At 38.4% G+C, this 21,020-nt stretch overlaps 2 protein-coding genes across 6 annotated transcripts in view; both read left to right on the top strand.

Annotated features, from left to right (window-relative positions):
- Window positions 1-4,700, top strand: part of cfap74 (cilia and flagella associated protein 74) — a 54,510-nt gene extending 49,810 nt beyond the window's left edge. For all 5 annotated transcript variants that reach the window (XM_037773976.1, XM_037773977.1, XM_037773980.1 and 2 more), the window contains 4 exons: window positions 343-475; window positions 1,789-1,922; window positions 2,731-2,865; window positions 3,521-4,700. In XM_037773976.1, coding sequence (XP_037629904.1) covers window positions 343-475; window positions 1,789-1,922; window positions 2,731-2,865; window positions 3,521-3,625 — 507 coding nt within the window. In that variant the 3' untranslated portion in view covers window positions 3,626-4,700. The remainder of the gene's footprint in view (window positions 1-342; window positions 476-1,788; window positions 1,923-2,730; window positions 2,866-3,520) is intronic.
- A 7,023-nt stretch (window positions 4,701-11,723) lies between these two features.
- The window catches only part of LOC119489412 (guanine nucleotide-binding protein G(I)/G(S)/G(T) subunit beta-1), a 42,549-nt gene continuing 33,252 nt past the window's right edge, over window positions 11,724-21,020 (top strand). The window contains exon 1 of the mRNA XM_037771762.1: window positions 11,724-12,156. The gene's annotated coding sequence lies outside the window, so the exon portion shown is untranslated. The remainder of the gene's footprint in view (window positions 12,157-21,020) is intronic.

The following is a 21,020-nucleotide window of genomic DNA, read 5'->3' as shown; positions in this document are numbered from 1 at the left end:
GCAGCACGCCACACACACAGCCCTTTCTGACTGGGAACTGAGGCCTTTTTATCCATCTTTGCTGTCTCCAAAGCCGCCAGACTCTATCGGAAAAACAGTAATTTTACCTCTTAGAACACGGTATTTGCTGGTCTACCGCAGCCTTGATTAGTTAGTTTTAGCTATTGTGTGACTTTGGTGAATCCAAACTAACCAAAGTCACACAATAACACAAACTAACTAACTGATCGAGACAGAGGCAGACCAGCACTGTTCTGCAAGATAAAATTACTGTTTTTTGGTCATTGGAGTCTGGTCTTCGTGATATAACAACCTGAATCCTGTGCCATTTCTGTCTCTCAGAGTAAAGTGTGTGTGGTGGATCTGAGGGGTGCAGCTTCTTCACACAACATGTATCTGTTAGGAGGAGACCCGCTGATGGTGCCCATTGAATCCCTCGTCCCTTCACTGATACCCAGCCAACCTCAGCTCACAGGTATCCGTGCCTCCGCCTTCATCTCTTCTTCAGGGTTATCCACTCCTGGTATAATGGACATGATGTAGTTTAATGGAATATAGTCAGTGTGTAAGGGATCAATATTACACTGGTTATATATGGAAAATATTCATGAAAAATGATTTAAGTTCAGAGATACTGACGGCTCCACCAAGGCAGAGAAAATAAAGACAGTGACACTATAAATATGACTAATAACTCCCAGACACATTCCATCATTTATGCCAGCGAGGGCAGGGTATGTGTTAGTAGTAATTTATGCTAATCATAGGATGCTGACAGCCCCATGTGCTTGTCACCAGCATTCAGATCATATTTCATCACAAAATCCATGTGTGAAAATAGGCACACCTCTTAGAGGAGGTCACTGTAGATTTCACTGAATCAAAGTGGTGTTGTGCATTAAAATAACATCAGCAGTTGGATAAGTGCCTCCCATTGACAACCAGCAAAATTCCAGTTTATGAAGTCTGCATATTTGGAGTGTCTTGAAGAAGGAAGTTAATGGAAGTTAATGTCTGTGCATATTTTTCCTGTCCTTCTAGGCAGCCATTGGTTTTCATTCATTCCTGTACAGTACAAATATCATTTACCAGATTCCTGAAACTTGAATTGTGTAAGCCATCATACTGAACATTAGGGCCGCATGAATGCTTATTAATGTCACATAATTGTCGCGTGGCATTGTGTGGTAGATAAGTCCAAATTATAGTTTCCTGCATTGGCGTGGCTGCAGTGTGTGAACACGTCTGTCTATGCAGACACCCGATGTAGTATAAAGAGAACCATGTGTGCATCTTCTGCTGTCTGCACCCATTTTTGGACTACTATCTGCCCTTTTTAAAGTAGAGATTCATTTTGAAAAGGCTGCAATGCAAAAATCTAAAAATGTGTAGCATACATTTCAGCAAATTGTACAAATGATGTTTAGTTGGATTTGTAGGAACTGAGCAATGGATGTATGGAATGGTAGAAATAAGACGAGGAGTCAACAGCTAGAGGCTCTGTGAGGCTAAATGCTAACACTAGCATACTAACATGCGAACATGTTAATCACGTTCACCATCATTTGTTAATTACCACTAAACACAAAGTCATTAGTTTGCAGGTGTATTGGACAAATTTAAATTTTGATCTAATATTTGTCGAGGTATTTCAGTCAGGTTCAAAGTGGTGGACCGACTGACAGACAGATCTGGTCTGGTGGGCATTAAAGTGAAGTGAAGCGAAAGTATGTAGGATTTGTAGTAAAAAAGGTCTAAAACTTCCAAACTGCTCATACGGTCCTCTAGAGTCGGAGGTGATGGAAAAGAGCACCATCCCTGTGCTGGTGACCCTGCGGGCACACTACAGCGCAGGAGGAATCACACCTGCCGTGAGGGAGCTGCAGGTGGGCTGCATCCGCTCCACACAGGCCAGTAAGAAGGTACTGTGATGTCATCAGATACTGATACTTCTGCCAAATGTTTCATTATAAGTGTCTGACATTATGGAAAGAGTGTCACTCAAGGAGAAGTCTCGTTCTGAAACCTGGCGAGCTGACGTTGACGATTTCACAACGAGACTTCTCCTTGAAGCACTCAGTGCATATAATGTCATTATTGTTTAGCACTTTGAGCAGCATTTCTTCTATGAAAGGTGCTATACAAATAATGAGTATTGTTATTATTTCTCTGTAGGTCCTTTCCATAATGTTGTCAGACACTTATAATAACAATCTAAGCACGTCAGTGGCAAAAACAAACACTTTAAGTGAACGTAACGTTACACTGACACTGCTCACTTGCCCTCGCAGCTTGTTTCACAGCTGCTGATTACAACGTTATCCTTCAATACTGGACTAACTTCAAAAAAAGTTGACCCCATTAGTCACTAAGACACAAAAATAAAACAAAAAAATACCAAAGTTACCCTTTTAGAAACATTTCAAAATCTTGTCATAAGATCTGTTTTTATAGTTTTACTTTTCTTTAAACATGCCTCTTAAAATGCTGTTTCCGTGTTTCCCCCTTTTGCCAGCAAAATAAACTCTGTCTAATTGATGTAATTAGAGAAACAAAGCATACTTATTCATACATTATGAAGTGAAAAGTGTTGAGGCATACATATGCAGATTAAATATCCAATAGCTGTATATGCTCCAGCCCATGTTTCAAGGTAAAGGATTGGTGAAAAAAAGCAGATGTATTGATTTTGTCTGTTTGGGCGAGTCATCTCTTCTCTGTTTTCTCCAGAGTGGTGAGTTCCACTGGAATGACGTAGCATCTCTGCAGCAGCTCGGCTTCCGTGTGGAGCCCAGCGGAGGCACCGTGGAGACAGGCCACAAACGCACCACCACTGTCACATGGACTCCCTACAGTGGATACAAGGTGAGGACAGTTTTTATCACCTTTATTGAATTGGGAAAACAACCTTTACAAAATAAAGAAATGTTTGCAGTAATCAGAATCAACTTAAAGATGTTTAGCAAATGCAGAATCTCCTGTTTTCCGTTGACCAGTTTATTTACTTAAGGGATAGTTTGAGTGTCTTGAAGTGGGGTTGTATTCGGTAATTATCCATATTCAGTGTATTACCTACAGTAGATGACGGTCGGCACGCCCCCAGTTTGGAGAAACAGACAGGAGTTAATGAATGGAAGCAAAGCAATGTACTGTTAGGCAAAAACTGTAAATATGTAAGGGATAATGTACAGCGAGCCGGTCATTGTTCGCCGGGGGGTCTTGCATCGTCCTGAAGGGGTTTATTTCACAACAATGACCCGCTCGCTGTACATTATCCCACTTATTACACAGCTTCTTACTTAAGAAATCAATAATTTGCTACAGAAACGGTCGGACATCAGAACTGCTCCCATAGCAACGGTCTGTTATACATAGCAACTGTCTGCTATAAAAAAAAAAAATAGACCGTAGAACGCTGTGATTGACCAATCCGAATTGAGTATTCAGCAAAGCCGTGTAATAATGAGGTATATCAGCTTTTATAGCAACACCACCATCTAACCTCCTGTGTGTGTTTCAGCCCTATGAGGTGGTGCAGACATGTGTGCCTCTTACCTTGAAGGGAGATGAGAGGAATGTTTACAGAGTCACCCTGATGGCTTTGGTCTCCACCACTGCTGACTGACCTCTACAGTACCTGGACGCCGGCCAGTGTGAAATCTGCACACATACACTGACACAATACGCACAGACACAAAGACATGTGATGTGCTGTACATTTATGTGGCCAACATTAACAAATTAATTATTTATTACTTAAATCTTATTATTAAAGGTGGAATTAATTAAGTCTTGTTCATGAATCGGATTTGAACCATTTCATTCTACAGTGGCTGACTGAGCCCTACCAGTTATGGTATGGTATGTTATAAAGCCCATTTATTGAATCACCTGACTGTAGGACCTGATTCCACCACCAGGGGGTGTATCTGTGATGCCGACTAAGCAGCTGTGTTATATCATGGTTCAGGGTGTGTCAGCTGATGTAAGCCAGCAGATGTATACAGTATATACTGTAGCACTGCTGGTACTGTACCCATGAAGTGAAAGGAGGCAGAGTTCACACTAAGGCCACACATAGTGCAGTCTGGGAAATATGACACACAATAGGCAGAGATAGAGATCAATGATGGAAAACAGGAGTTTGGTATGAGATGATAGCCTACTGATCAGGCATAGACTGACGTATTGGTCTAGTATATCGGTATTGATAGCAGTAGTTGGAGCTGTAATTACTGTAACAGTAATAGTGGTTGTATCAATAATAGCGGTATTAATCTTAGTAGTAGGCTGATGATTATTATTGGTTTACTATAAGATATAGATCAGCTAATGTCAGCTTCAATCCAAAGATATTAGGGCCAGGGTCACCTTTCAAAAAGCCGTAGATGATTGGTTTAACTGTGGTACTTTGGATATCCAACAAATACGTTTAGGTACAACATTGTTACATTTAACTTGTCAAATTTCCAGCTCACATATCTATTCAAAGTTGGGCTTAAATGGACGTCAAAATCAACAGAATTAGATCAAATAATGCCTAGCCTATGTAGCATGACAAGTATTGGACATGTCATCCCAAAATGTCTAAACAGGTAGTGAAAGAGCAACAATGAGGATGGCCCGCTTGCCCGGGGCAAGTATAATTCGACGTCGAGCTGATAAATCTAGCAACTCACTTGCCCGATCAGGCAAGTGGTTAAAAATAATTAAAGTCGAGATGAAATGAAAAAAAAATAATATTGGTATTTATTTATTTGTGCACCTACAATTTTGCAATAAAAATTGCAATATTTTTTCATATTTTTATATCAAAATCCAATCATCTTTTCTTCCTGTAAAACATAATATGACGTGTGCTTACGTAAGCTAGTACCAATTTTTAGCGATAAGCGAGGTGTGTGTGGAGCTGTAGCTCCAAATCACGCTACATTCTAAGACCACAATTGTTTTAGCAGTCCAAACAATTGCGAAGCACTGGATTTAAATCCCTCTTTTAACTGTTCACCGATCAAATATTCCGTTTCACTGGGTATACGTCACAGTACAGAAGCTAAAAACGCTGTAACTTCTGTTTCACTGGGACTTTAAACACACTGTTTTATTCCGGAGCTGATGATGGAAGTAGCTAAGGAGTGAGCCATCTTGTTTCCTTCTCATCTCTGTTGAGAGTTGCACATGCACAGTAACGATCGGGCACTTCCGAGAAAAGGACGACGGGTAAAGACAAAGTTTATAAACTGAAGCTCAAACGAGCACTTCAATTATCCTGGAAACAGGAGTTTAGTTTGGTGGTATTAGAGGATGTGGGCGAAACTCCAGATTAATTTGCTTACATACAGATTAAACATGACAATTAATTTAGGTCTTTAATAAATACAAGACAAAACAATTTGTAAAAATTTACTTTGGGCAAGTAGATTTCTGAAAAAATAAAAAAAAATTTACAACTTGTGGACAAAACTTACTGGGCAGATATCTGATTGTGAATGAAGGTCAAAATATATTTCACCTGATTTGGAAAATGATGGAGAGTCTGTCCTCAGGTCACTACCATCCAGAAGACCTGTGGACTGGGCCCAGTACTGCACTGGATTGTTAAACTTACAGGTATCGGCCACTAGGAGCCCCTAATGTCCCCATTGGCCCTCCAGGGGTTATGGAATTCCTGGAATGTCATGGAATTTAAAGAGTTGTAGTTTATTTGAAATAGTGAAAATTTGGGAATTGTGCTTTCCACTCTCCAGGATTAACAGAGTGTATTATGGACGAGTCGCTTTAATAGGATTTAAGTTTTCTAACTAGTTTACTGACAATAATCCGCACAAAAGATGAAAACATACCTGCACACTGCGCTCTCGTTCCCAATTCTTTTATTCTAAATGGACATGACAAAGTTTCGACTATTAAATAGAATTATTTTTAATGAATAATAAAAATATGAATGGCCATAAACAAAAAACATACAACATTATAAAATATTTATAATTTTACAATGACCCCCAGGACTCACACAAGCAGACTCTGAAACAGTTTTACCCCCAGGCCATTAGACTCTTGAATAGATAATTCATACGACACTCTCTCACAAAAAGTGCAATAAACATGCAACACTTGAATCAATATAATATGTGCAATATAAAAAAATATATATAAACAATAAATTTCCTTTTATTATTGTAATATAACTTATTCTTTTTAATGGAGCTTCCCAGCAAAAAGTATTTCACACGATTGTACTTGTATAACCGGCATGACAATAAACATCTTGAATCTTGAATATTTCAAAATATTCTTTCTGTACTGCTTACTAGATAATATTTGTTCACCAAAAACAGGAATTATATGAACTTTAGTCACTAAAATTTGACTTCATGATGCAATGACAAAATGTGTAAAAAGATCAAAAGGTGAAAAGTAAATATTTTGTCAATGGATATGAAAAACATAAACTACTCCTTCGTATACATTTACACCTTTCTAATGGGCAAAAATGAAGAGTAGGCTTGCCACATACCAAAAATTATCTGGACCAACATACAATTTACTACCATTTATTTAATCATTAGACTAAAGTAAAAAAAAAAAAAATGTCTTTATACTATAAAGTGTTGCTTGAGTTTTGACCTCTTTAAACATTAGACTCAAATCATGTGATCGCTTCACATACTGTACATAATTGTATAGTGAAACAATTACAATCACATTGCACATTTAGGAAAACATTTGTCTTTAGATTATTTGATATTAAGTATAATCCAGTATTGACAGCAGCACCAACGGACAATCTTTCTCATCTATATTTTTAAAGCATTACTCTGTAACATTAAAAGTGTTAAATATTTTCCAAAGATGAGCACTCACTTGATAAAGTCCCTTTAACAGTGTCCAACTCTATGTGAACCAGGCCCTGTGCATGTGAACAGCAGATGTCAGTAATGCCTCAAAACGGACCAATAGGCTCTGACCTCTCTCAGAGATACATGCTGTAAGCATTTATCAGAGATTGTAGGAGATTATGCTAAATCAGATTACTGTACCCCAACCTGCCTATAAAAAGCAAGGTCATTATGAGCTTAGCCTCGTGTAATGTCACTCGTTTTATGAAATGTATGAGATCATATTAGGCAATATTTGTGTTGCCATTTCGCCTCTTTTTTCCTAATCTGATTTCTCCTCTGATCTCTCGCTAATACTGTGAGATAGTGCTACTTACAGTCCCGGCTCTGTCTGTGTGTGTGTGTTTGTGTGTCTCTGTGTGCTTGTCTATCTGTATCTGCATGTGAATACAACCCATTGAGTTGGTGAATGTGACTTTATAGAATAATTCAAGAGGGTGAAAATGCTCATAAAAGTCAACTTTCCTGGAAGCAATGCCCATGTAAAGTATTCCATTTATATACAGTTACTATATTAAAACATACAGAAGGCTGGTTTATTTGTCACCATATAATAAGCGATGTTAGTTATAAAAATAATAAATCAATGTTTCTTACAGCTGCATATTGCTGCTACACCAGAAAAATAAGGATCAGTATCACGTTATAACATGAAAAGTGTATCATTATATCAAGATGTTTTTCATGTTACAACAAGATATTTTCACGTTATTATGACATACAAACTTCTCACGTTATAACAAGAAACTTTTCACATTATAATGTGAACATCACTTATTTTGTTATAACTTAAATGTTTTTTTTATAACAATAACTTATCACGTTTTAACATGAAAAGTTTCACATTATAACAAGATATAATAACGTGAAATGATCTTGTTATAACAATGAAAGTTTATTGTTATAACGTAATACGTTTTTGTGTTGTAATAACGTGACAATATCTTGTTTAAACAACAAACTTCTTCACATAATAACATGATACTGATACTTTTTTTTCTCTGGTGTTGCAGCAATATGCTGCTATAGTTTCTTACAGAAGAAAATAGAGCCACGGTTGAATTTATTATCATCATCACTGTTTGACAACTTTATTTATCACAACTAAATCAGAGCTTACATTGACTCTGAAAGCACATTGATGTGCAGATTGTTCTCTTTCCACTCTCCTCATCAGAAAGCTGAAAGCTTTCTCCCCTGGGTGGTCTGAAGCGCTGCTAAAGACGCTTCACAACACATGTATGCAGACAGGCAGGGGTGTATCCAGGGGCAACTAAATCTCACCAGCATTAACCTGGGCAGATGAGTCCCGGTGGAAACCCACACCCAGAGTGTTTTCAACTCATCCTGTGTATCTAACTCTGTTTTTGTTTTAGTTACAGGCAATAAGCAGTGATTTTTAGGGCCTCTAATCCACCACAAATATCAACTTCTTCCTTAATGTACATCTAGAAATGTGAGTGAATGAGATATCCATGTGTGCACACACCCCTACATACAGTACTGTACAGTTACTATGGGGAAGGTATCTCTTGTCGGTGCACTGATGTGTGATTACAGAACTGACATCCCACAGCAGAGGATTGTTCATACAGGATAGTAAGCCAGTTTCCTCCTACAGGTTTGAGGTTTACAGAACTGGCAGGAACAAATTGAAATGACTGAGATAGAGGATATACTGATGGATCATTTTAATCGACACATGCTTTTTCATTGTTAAGTGTATATATCGGATTATTTTAACTGCAAAATGTGAATGTCAAGGACACAAGAGCGAAAACACAAACAGAACATGCTGTGCTACAATAGACAGAGCAGCGTTCTCTCAGGAGCGTTCTTCATCCGAACCATAGCTGATGATGTCTTCCCCCATCAGACCAAGCCCATACACACTTTGTTGTCCCGGTGGACCTCAAAGTGTTCCACGTCTCCAAGTAACGACTTAACCCGCTGAGCATTAACCCCTCCTCCGAGCACTCTACCTAGACTACTGGTGATAATGATCAAGTCGTCTCTGTGCTGCAGTGATGGGCCCACCCACAAACACTCAGCACAGGCAGTAAATCCCCTGCTGATTTCTCAGCTTGAAGTAGAGCACAGGGACATCAGTTCATACACCAAAATGTTAATATCACTTGTCAACAAAAACTTCAGTTACAAGCTAATATTAAACAAATTTCTGGGGGCAGTGACTGATGACTGTTAAAGTATTACTAATGGATCAGTATAAATGATCTGACATAAATCATCAGTGTAGAGAAAATTGGTCCTGAATGTTCTACTTTTTTTACTTTATTTTATATCTGTCAGATTCATTTCTGGCAATTATTTCTTTATTTTTAAATCAATTTTAGACTCTAACGAGTATATTATATTGACTGTGCATGTAGTGAAGTTGTGTTTTGGATTTAGCCATGCATGTTATTTTCATGTTATAACAAGATATTTTCACGTTATTACGACATAAACAAACTATTTCAGATTCAGATTCAGACAACTTTATTGATCCCAAAGAAGGGCAATTCAATTCACAGCTTATCACGTTATAACAAGAAACTATATACTATACTATATATACTATTTGTTTTGTTGTAACTTTTTATGTTCTGGCAATTATTTGTTTATTTTTAAATCACTTTTAGACTCTAACGTGTATATTATCTTGACTGTACATGTAGTAAAGTTGTGTTTTGGATTTAGCCATGCGTGCTGGCAGGAAAAAACATGCTCTTCTGTAGTTAAATTTGTGGCGCCGTCTGTTTTGGTTTGCAAATGAGACAGTGTTATTGGCTTGGAGTAGCGGTTGTTGTACTGACATGGAAGTCAGGAGTTAGGCACAGTTTCTTGGAGTCCTAAAACATGTTCATATCACAGACACAGAAAGACACTTTTACTTTTTTTAAGATCTCATATATGCACATTTATTTGGGATTTTAGAGTATACACTGTGTATGGATGAAGAGATATTATTGGTAAAATACACAAGTATACAATAGTCATTCCTAAATATAAAAATTAATTATACCTTATAGATTATAGTGAACGTAACCTCAAGAACCTGTAGAGCTGTGTATGCCACAGTTTCACAACTACTGGTCTGGTGTGTAGAAAGGGCTGTTGTTCTAACCTACTTTGGCGTGATAAATGCTCATTTTCTTATCACATGTCTTTTGTCTCTCATGTCTTTTGTCTGTTTTTGTTTGATCTGTTTCTCATTGTTTCAGTGTTTCATATTGTAATTTTCATTGTGTGATGTTTCATTTGTGTGTGAAGCACTTTGTAATGGTGTGTTTTAAAAGGTGCTATATAAATAAAGCTTTACTTACTTACATCTGATTTTAACTCTTTAAATGAGCAAAGTTGTGGAATTACAAGCAGTGTTTTTTAGAAGGTAAAATGTTATCTAAGGTGTGTTGGTGTTAAAAATGGAGTCCTAAAACATGCTGGTGTGTAGAAAGACTGTTGTTCTAACCTGATAGATGCTGATTTTCTTGTCACATCTGATTTTAACTCTTTAAAGCAAAGTTGTGTAATTAAAAGCAGTGTTTTTGGCACGTAAAATGTTATCTAACGTGTGTTGGTGTTACCAGAAATGGAGTCCTAAAACATGTTAATATCACAGACACAGATCCCAAGGTCTCATATATGCACATTTATTTGGGATTTTATAGTATACACTGTGTATGGATGAAGAGATATTATTGGTAAAATACACTAGTATACAGTAGTCATTCCTAAATATAAAAATTAATTGGTAGCAATGGTTAGTATGGTAGATGATAGTGAAAGTACCCCCAATAACCTGTGGAGCTGTGTAGGTCACAGTTTCACAACTACTGGCATAAAAACAAGGTATTGTGTGTAGAAAGCCTGTTACTTTGGCGTGATAAATGCTCATTTGATTTTAACTCTTTAAATGAGCCAAGTTGTGTAATTAAAAGCAGTGTTTTTGTGCAGGTAAAATGTTATCTAAGGTGTGTTGGTGTTACCAAAAATGGAGTCCTAAAACATGTTCATATCACAGACACAGAAAGACACTTTTACTTTTTGTAAAATACACTAGTATACAATAGTCATTCCTAAATATAAAAATCAGTTATACCTAGTAGATGATAGTGAAAGTGTAGGCCACAATTTCACAACTACTGGCATAAGTGTGTAGAAAGTCTGTTGTTCTAATCTACTTTGGCGTGATAAATGCTAATTTTGCTAAAAAATGGCAGTATTTCCTGATCTCGATAGATAGATACACTAGTATACAATAGTCATTCCTAAATATAGAAATCAGTTGTACCTAGTAGATGATAGTGAAAGTGTAGGCCACAGTTCCACAACTACTGGCATAAAAACAAGGTCTGGTGTGTAGAAATGTCTGTTCTAACCTACTTTGGCGTGATAAATGCTAATTTTGCTAAAAAAAAATGGCAGTATTTCCTGATCTTGTATAGATAGATACACTAGTATACAATAGTCATTCCTAAATATAAAAATCAGTTATATCTGAAAGTGAAAGTGTAGGCCACAGTTTCACAACTACTGGTATAAGTGTGTAGAAAGTCTGTTGTTCTAATCTACTTTGGCATGATAAATGCTCATTTTCTTGTCCCATCTGATTTTAACTCTTTAAAAAGAGCAAAGTTGTGTGATTAAAAGCAGTGTTTTTGGGCAGGTAAAACGTTATCTAAGGTGTGTTGGTGTTAACCAAAAATGGCAGTATATATTTCCTGATCTTGTTGGTTGTTGGTTGGCCGTCGACCCCTTCCTTCGCTTCTCTCCGCTTTACGTTGTGACGCTGGCGTAAACGTGGGGTTTCCCAGACCTGATCGCAGGGTTACCGCGCCCATCTCTGCTGTTTGATGGCCGGAGGAAGAAGCGACTAGAGATCCTGGATCTGTTGAAGGGAAAAGAAGAAAAAAAAAAGAGGGACGGGACGACGACGGTGGGGAAAAGACAGAAAAGAAGAGGGGGATTTGTTTGCTTTTGAGTTGGAAGAGAAGAACGTATAAACTCTTGATACACACTAGTCTAATCTTGGGTTGAACACCGCCTTCATATCTCTGCTCTGCGCCTCTGAGCCGGTGTGTCTCCCCCCGTCGGCGGGTCAGTATCTGGGTTCGGGGAGTGCCGCTCCTCGGTAGCTACAAACTAGCTCACATCTTTAGCTTTCAGCCTGGGCGGAGAGAGGAGAAGACAAGATTGTTTTGCTGTTTTCCAGTCAATGTGATACAAACAACGGATACTCCTCGACTGAAAGCGGGTAAGGATATTGTATTTATGCATTAAAGTGTGAGCAGTTTGTGCTAACCGTTGTCGAGCAGTTGAAGATGAACTAAAGGGGTTAAACTGGGTTAGCTTCATGCTAAGCTATCTAGCAAAGAAGAGTGGGTGTGGGGTCACTGTTAAAGAGAAACTTAACCCCAAGGTGTTAATCCACCACAATCATATTAACTTATTAACTTACTTATTATATCTACTGGTATTTAATGATAATAAGAAGGTTAATTAGCCAGCACCCTTCTCACAAACCTCCAACATCCAACATCCAACCTCCAACGTCCGGGTATCTTTCTCCTTCTCTTCAAGCTGTTTTCAGTTAATCTGCTTTATTTTAATAACATATTTACATTCAATTCAGGGTTCATTTAAACCTTATATTAAGCCCCAACATATTGGATCTGTATGTGGGCCCCAGATTTCACATCTTTACTCTATATATAGCTACCTGGTGAAGCTACTCTTTTATAGTTGACTAACTAACAGCCTAGGCTTTTCTAGATGGGTGAACTGTTTTATTGTATTTGCATAACTCAAACAAACAAATGTGTGAACAGAGTTTTTTGGATTTACTTCCTCTCTTTCTATAATAAAAAAAAATGTTGTAGCATCATGCAAATGACAACGAAGGGGAGTCTAAAAATGGCTACTTCAACAACCAACAACCAACAGAAATCACCCACCAACCAACCAGCCAACCACCCCCACTAGTCCATACAAGTTAGCCAGCAGCAGCAGCAGCAGTGGCCACAGCCTACGTTTTGCATGCAGCCTGCTTTATATGGCTGATCTTGGGTGTGTGTGTATTTTGTAACATGGCAGCCAGAAAGAACAATTTGCCTTCTTAGTGAATACAAACGGTGTTGTTGCATTGAAGCGTTTAATATTCCCCAGTTGTGTGCACACAAGCTGTGTTTAAACTAGAAGCGTTTTAATCCAGTGAATCGAAACCAAACCCATCATGTATTATGGCTTACTGTATGTCTATATGTTAACAATCCCACGTTAAGTCTTGCAGAGTCAGCCATCCACTAGACTACATAGTGCTGATAATGATAATTCTTTTGCACGATTCTGCACAAATAAATGATATATATATTTTTGCAGTAACACATTGAAAATCTTGACAATAAAAGCGTCGCTGCTGCTGTGTGGAGCTGATAGGGGCAATAGCCATTTTAGTTTCATGAGTGTTAAACCAGTGTCGGGTTTGCAAACACACACACACTTCGATCTTCGTCTTCTTTTAATGATGTGAAAACGAGATTGTCTTTTTAATTGGATTTTGGACAAATCTGTTTATCTCGATCACGGGTGTGTTGCAGGGCAAAGTTAGTGTTAGCAGCTACACCATGCATGCCTCACACCGGGCCGCGCTGCTCCATAGTATTACAAGCTCTTTTGCCCTATGATAAAGCATCAGATCATAGTTAAGCACACCAGGATAATGTAAAGTAATAGAGAGGAGGTTTATTTTGAGGGTAAATATGCAGAAAGATTGGTTTAATAGCAACGAGTCAGACGTTTCTGTCGCAGGAAGCCGAGCTGAGCGCCTCCTCCAGATATATGTAGACGAAGTTATTGACCAGCAGTGTTTCAGATAAGGCATCTAAAGAATCCATTGCTATAAATATCCGATTCTTAGTCGTTAACATTTTTGCTGTTTCTTAAAAGAGCTATTTGTATTTACTGGTTCCACAAAGATGAATTCATTTTGCCGTGTGCCCCCTCCCTCCGCCTCCTCGAATGAATGGGTTCCTGTATTCAGGGCCCAAGCAGCTGCAATGAACAAGATGGCGTTCAAAGCCTTTTTTCATCACCGCTTTTTCTCAGACTGAGAGAGACAGATGCCCAGCATCGGATGGGTTCAGGCTTGGCAGACTAGATTTCTTTGATTATTTTTTTTTACCCAATCGTAAAAAATGTACAGAATGTATTTATATATATATATTTTTTTTAAAAAACGTTTTTAAAGCTGATGGGATTCCTGGTCAGATGAATCCAATATGTGCCACCCTCAGATACAGGATAACATGGTGGGGAAAGGGGTGTTGCACATCTTGACTGTGAACCCTGAATAACAGGGAACATAAGTGTGATACACATTTGTATGATTTATAAGAAATAAACATTACATATTTTGATTTTAAACTTAATGCCTGATTTAAAACATCTGTATGCCACCTCAGATACAGGACAACATGGTGGGGAAAGGGGTGTTGCACATCTTGACTGTGAACCCTGAATAACAGGGAACATAAGCTGATACATATTTGTATGATTTCTAAGAAATAAACATTACATATTTTGATATTAAACTTAATGCCTGATTTAAAACATCTGTATGCCACCTCAGATACAGGACAACATGGTGGGGAAAGGGGTGTTGCACATCTTGACTGTGAACCCTGAATAACAGGGAACATACCTGTGATAAATATTTGTATGATTTATAAGAAATAAACATTACATATTTTGATTTTAAACTTAATGCCTGATTTAAAACATCTGTATGCCACCTCAGATACAGGACAACATGGTGGGGAAAGGGGTGTTGCACATCTTGACTGTGAACCTGAATAACAGGGAACATAACTGTGATAAATATTTGTATGATTTTTATAAGAAATAGACATTAGATTTACATACTTTGATATTAAACTTAATGCCTTATTTAAAACATCTGTAACCACACCTCAGGAAAATGGGAGATATTTTTCTCAATCCTGTCTAGGACTTGCACATCTTGACTGTGAACCCTGAATAACAGGGAACATACCTGTGATAAATATTTGTATGATTTATAAGAAATGAACATTAGATTTACATATTTTTGATGTTAAACTTAATGTCTTATTTAAAACATCTGTAACCACACCTCAGGAAAATGGGACATATTTTTCTCAATCCTGACTAGGACTCAGTTAAATGTAACTGAATAGATAAATAAAATAGATCTTTCAATGTAAATGAAAAATCCAGAGATGAAGGTTTCGCTCAGCTTTAAGTGCAGTGATTTTTCTCGCATTTTTTTCTTTTGTCAAAACACTTGGCACTTGAATATATAAGTAACATTTATACAACTTAATTACAAAGAAAAACTGTTCGGTGTGCTTTTACATGCCCTGTAGATCAGCCACATTTCTTCAGTTCATACAAGTATGTATTTTTTTTTTATTTTGGCTATTTAGCGTTATCAGTTTGAAAGGTTTGAAATTCTGCAAATTTTGAATGCCACAGAAGGACCTAATTATATTACATTAAACTGTCAACTTCAAGCATGGACCCCAAACTCCCAATACTGATTTATTTTTTTAGAAATGTTTCTATCCCGGTAATTACTGACAAGATTGTACCACAACACCCGAGACAGCCCTCTAACTATTGCCTCAGTGACATCACTGAAATTTAAGATTATGTTGTCTTTTATCAGATTATTTATTTGTGAATGAACTGATCAGGCACTTTAGGCCTTTAGTTTAACTGCTCTCACCTATTAATCCACTGCAGATGAAATATGAAGCATATACATAGCATTGGCCAAAGCATGTTTTTATCAATAATGGTTTTAATTTGAGCACCCAGTTATCTAACAAGGCATTAAACATTGTTCCATTTAATGTTAATCAGCTTTTGTGACCTGGACGTGACCCAAACTATACTGACACCCAGAATGTATTTGACATCCTGTCCAGTGACCCTGGTGGACAGTGATAGCATAATCTGCAAGCATTTCTGAAAAATTGTATTGATGTCTATACAATGATTTAAGTGGTGTTTGACAAGCCTATCTGAAAGCCTTCATGGCAGTAATGTGTGCCTGAAAGACATTTGTCCCTGGATTTGTACACAGCAGAGCTTGTCTGTAGGATGAGTGTCACCACAAGATAATGACCATGTGTTTAGAACCTGAGTCATTGGCCTTTCGCGCTGGGAGGGGGGTCTTTGTTTTTAATAAAAGGGATTTTCATCCCGCTGCTGTGGTATTTTTTCTTTTAATCTGCGAGTGCAGGATATGAATGGGATTAAAATCTTAGTCTGTGGATTTCACTCTTTGGGATTATGTGGCTTTGGTCAGTGATAGTGCTGATTTTTCTTCACTTCTGATATGTTCCTGCTTTTAACTGTATGTCCACTACTACGCATTTGTAAAATGCAGAAAAGTGCTGAGAGGCTTCGCAAACAAGCACCTGAAAAAACACCTACAGGCAATGAGTAAAATGCACCAAGTTTTCCTGTTAAGTAGCCAGGTCTGTGCTACTTCAGATACATTTATAAATTTAAAAAACATTCACATACAAATACAAGTGTTAAAGTACCTGCATATCAATCTTTTTAATACAGTGTAGTAGGGATGTCACAAGAACCAATACTTCGGTACCAAGTCGATGCCAAAATTCTGAAAACGTTTTCTACAGCAGTAGTTCCCAAACTTTTCCTTGTCAAAGACCCCTAAACTGACACAAATTTGAACACGGACCCCCCATTTGATAAGATTTTGTCCCAGGGTCCCCCATCTGATAGGATTATTGCTTTTCAATGTTTTATTACAGAAATGTATGAAACCCATGACCAAAATAGTCTGTCATTGTGTTACTTATGGACGGAGTTATAGGGAAAATTAATTATTCCCTTTTTTGCTGGGGACCCCCTGGAACCCACTCAAGGACCCCACTTTGAAAACCACTGTTTTACAGCACCGCAGATACTGGGGATCAGGGCTCGAGACTAACGGCGTCCCGTTGTCCAAAGGACGATAGAAAATTTCCCAAGCTCTATTCTGTAAAAATTAGTATTGGGCAAAGGTAAATTATAACATTACCATGATGTGTTCAAATGTAATCTTGTAAATTTTAGTTTTTGGTGAGAAACTTGAGGCGGATCATTAGGGATTAATAACAAATTTGCAAAAAACAGTATTCAAAAAGTTAAAAAGGAGTGTGGGTTGCAGTACATGGGGTTTTTGTTTTTTACCGTGTTATCAAATTGGGTATCGAGAATCATTGAATTTCACTGGTCTTGGTATTGAATACTACATTTCTGGTATCATGACATCCCTACACTGTAGTATACACTATACACATAGTAAGGTAAGTTTAGTAGTAGCCGCCCTAATATATATCACTACCCATTTACGAGTGGTAAAAGTTCATAAAGTCAAATGTCATCCAGGTTGACCAGAATCCCCAACCAGCAAAGAACAGCACATATGTCAACATCTTGGTAATTTATACAGTGTGGCAGCATTGGTGTTTCATGTCAAGACTCAAATATTCAGGGCTGCACATTAGCTTTATTTTAGAAACAAAGAGGTGGATATCTGGAAATGACTGTTGGTATCAAATCATCCAAAGAGAGTCACTAAACTTAAATCTTGTAGTTAGTTCCAGTGTGAAATATTGACATCCAGGGTGCTGATATCTTGGGTCAGTCACATTCATTAGTTACAATCCCTCATTTTTGACTGTGCATATCAGCACCATGTCATGCCATTTAAAAAAATGTGTCTATTAACATCAGAAAAAGTAGATATTAACATTATGCTTCGTTTCTCTGAGCACCTTATTGTTTGTTCCAGTCTAATTGCTGGTGTTTAAGACCTTACATGTTATCACTCCGTGTGCATTATTGGATGGTGCTGCTTCAGGTGATAAACTTTCCTGTCTTAATTGGCAAAGTTTTTCTGCAGAGTTAACAATATACATCACCTGTCTATTTTGTGTAAGACTTTATTTACCCCAATCCTGTTTAGGATCGTCTTATCGACTATGTTGCTAAACATGCTTAAGTAGCCAAAGTGTCACCAAACCACAGACGTCTTGTTACCTAGTTTATCCAGAACAGCTCTCAACGTTTAAGGTTGTCATTTTAGGTGCCAACACATGAAGTTCCCTCAGAGGAAGCACTCCTTCTTCTTTCTATCCAACTTTTATTACCAAAACAACAATGTTGGTCTTTAGCTAACTCAACGCTGTTCTTATTTAGGGAAGTAAGTAAGACTGCTGTTTGGTGGTGTCGTTTGTGCCATTGTGAACATAGGTGCTTGCTGAGAAAGCACAGGATCTGCTGCATAACGTCTACAATTTTTGCATATGGTAGGCAATGTGTTTCTGCAGTTCTTGAACTAATATGTCTTACGACGGAATCACCAACGATCAGGGATGTATGAGTGTGCAGTGTGGGCTTTCGACAAAAAGACGTGGTCACAGGTCGGTGGGCGATGTGTCTGCCAGTTCGTTCTAAGGGAGTGACGACAAGCTTCGATTGGTGACCCGAGGGATTGACCAAGCAGCCGGACAGTGCCGTCAGAGCAGGGGGCAAGGTGGGATGGAAGTCTTGTCAGCGGGGGGAAGTCCGGCTTATTCAGGATGTTGTACCAGTTGGTGAGCTGAAGTTCACAAGGAGGTTCAGCAGCGGTGGCTATAGGTGGGACATCTCTAGTGATAGTTGAGGGCACCGGAGGAGCGTCCACAACAAAGAGTGCGGGTAGCAGCAGGACAGCGTAGGCATACGTTGGCAGCAGCCATGGACATATCCCCTGGATTGACTGGAGCTTCCCTGAGGGAGAGCCCGAGTGGGTTCAACAGGTTGACAGCCAGAGGTGAGATCAGATTCTTCTTGCGTTTTCTGACCACCACTTTGGTCCAAGTGGCCTGAGTTCACAGGATAGTGTCGGAAACAACCGAGCTCATCGCAGCTATCTTTTTTGCCTGAAGAGAGGCAGTGTCAATGAAACTGGACAAGAGAATATCCTTCTGTTTTAGTTCATCTGATAGTCTGCGGATGTCTTCTTTGGGTGAGTGATACTCCTGTTTGCTTTCGTGAGTAGGCAGCAGTCAATACATGGCATGGTAGGGAATGTCCGCCAGGAATCAGTCACTCGAAAGGAAAAGCCGAAAGCACCGAGGTGTGAAATGCGTAGTGTGTGGTAAAGTGGTTAAAAAATGATTAAGATCATTAAAAACATGTTAAAATCACTATTGAAATCAAATGAGTCTACTGTCGAAATTTGCCGTTGTCAGATGCAACCACGCCCACTTATGTATTCGTAGCCCCAAAGTGGGCTGTCTGTTCCTGAAAGACTGCCGTGTGATTGGTTAGAAATAACTTCCTCTGTGTGAGGTCATCGGTTGTGAGCATATTGTCCAGAAATTTCACTTAGTGACACTATATCAAATGTTAAAATTTTCTTATCGAGGAAATGTTCCTACTGCAATCAGTGGTGCCTAGACTGTGCCAATGTGCCCTCATGAAATAGCCTCTTGTCATTTTACGTTTATTCGTATACGTAGTCATATCATGTCAATCAGCCAACACCGGCACTTTGAAAAACCAACAGGACAGCATAGCTGCTAATACATGGGCCATTTGATAATCCATTGTTTAAAGCGTAGCTCTCTTTATCCATAACGGTGTCTTCATCAACTAGCTAATCTTAATTTAAATGGACCATTAGTGGGGACCTCTGCATTATGGCTCCCATTACTTTACTCTTAGGTCTGGTGTATTGTGGTTGAGAAAGTCTTTTTCCTCTTCACTCACTAAGCTTCCTACAGAACATAACTGAAACTATTTCATCAGGGTGTGTTGCACATCCATAGGCAAATGTGTGGCTAAATATTGTGTAATTGGATAGGTTGCCTTTTTTTAACAGTACCAGAGGTAGAAGCTGTCAAATTTGTTTGTTAAAAGATCTGCTAGCAGCTGGCTAGTTTGACCTGTATTCAATTGTGCTGATTATCAGTCCAGCTGTATTGGTTATATTCACACCGTACACACAACACATCTGTTTGACTCTTTGTTTCCTGGAACCTTTTTAGGAACTTGGGCACTTTACCTGCATCTCAACTGGGGGTCTAAATTTAGTATCTGAGCCGCTGATCTTGTCTCACAACAAAATCCCTGCTCCAGCGGTAGTGCTTTCTAATGGCCCAGGAACTAACATGTTTGGAGTTTGCTCTACTTCTGAGAGTCACTGATTGGTCGAACACAAACCTAGAAGCTGCTACAACTTGTATACAGCATTAATTCACATTGCAAGCAAGTACTTGGTGACAGTATCAACAGTTCTGACTGGAGGCCTGAAACGATTGTGGCGACTGAAGCCTATTGCAAGCTTTTTTTGGGCTCACAGACTTGTGAGAAGAAAGCAATTTTATTTTGAATGTAGTATACTGCCGGCCACCGCCTTACTGACGCTAGCCTGCTGTTGAGCAAACCCCACCAACACTACCACTACTCTGAACTGGCTGACACCAAGGAAACAAACAATCAACACAAATGATTTTTAGTGCAGACCGCATGTGACCAGCCACATGTGCCCAGCCACGTGTGCCCATATATTACACATAGTACAGTACAGTACACGAGTTGGATTAGGTGTGATTTATATGTTATACCTGTTAATGGTAGGGCTGGGACAATATGCATATCACCCGATTTGATACTATCACGATACTTGGGTGTCGATTCAATATGTATTGCAATTCTCTGATTCTACAAGTATTGCGGTTCGATATAACAATTTATTTCAATGCCATGGGATAAAGTTGAATCAAACACTTCTAGGGACTTTTACTTTGGAAAATCTCCAAATTGACACGGTAAAAATGTTTGATTTTCACCATGTATATAGTCAGTTGTCCCGAAGTCCATATCTGTCATTGTGAGGAATTTTTTGTTTTGTTTTTCCAGCAACCCAAAAATCGAATTAGTGGTATTTCCTTTTTAATTTATATAGGACCGGTAATATGTTTTATACTTCTGGTGAATATAATCCAATTAATCTTGTTTCCATGTATGTATTTTGTGTACTCTTTGTTTACACCTTATTTTGAAAAGTGGACG

Source organism: Sebastes umbrosus, chromosome 6 (assembly GCF_015220745.1).
Source record: "Sebastes umbrosus isolate fSebUmb1 chromosome 6, fSebUmb1.pri, whole genome shotgun sequence".
Classification (NCBI taxonomy): Eukaryota; Metazoa; Chordata; class Actinopteri; order Perciformes; family Sebastidae; genus Sebastes; species Sebastes umbrosus.
This window is presented reverse-complemented; position numbering and strand designations above follow the sequence as displayed.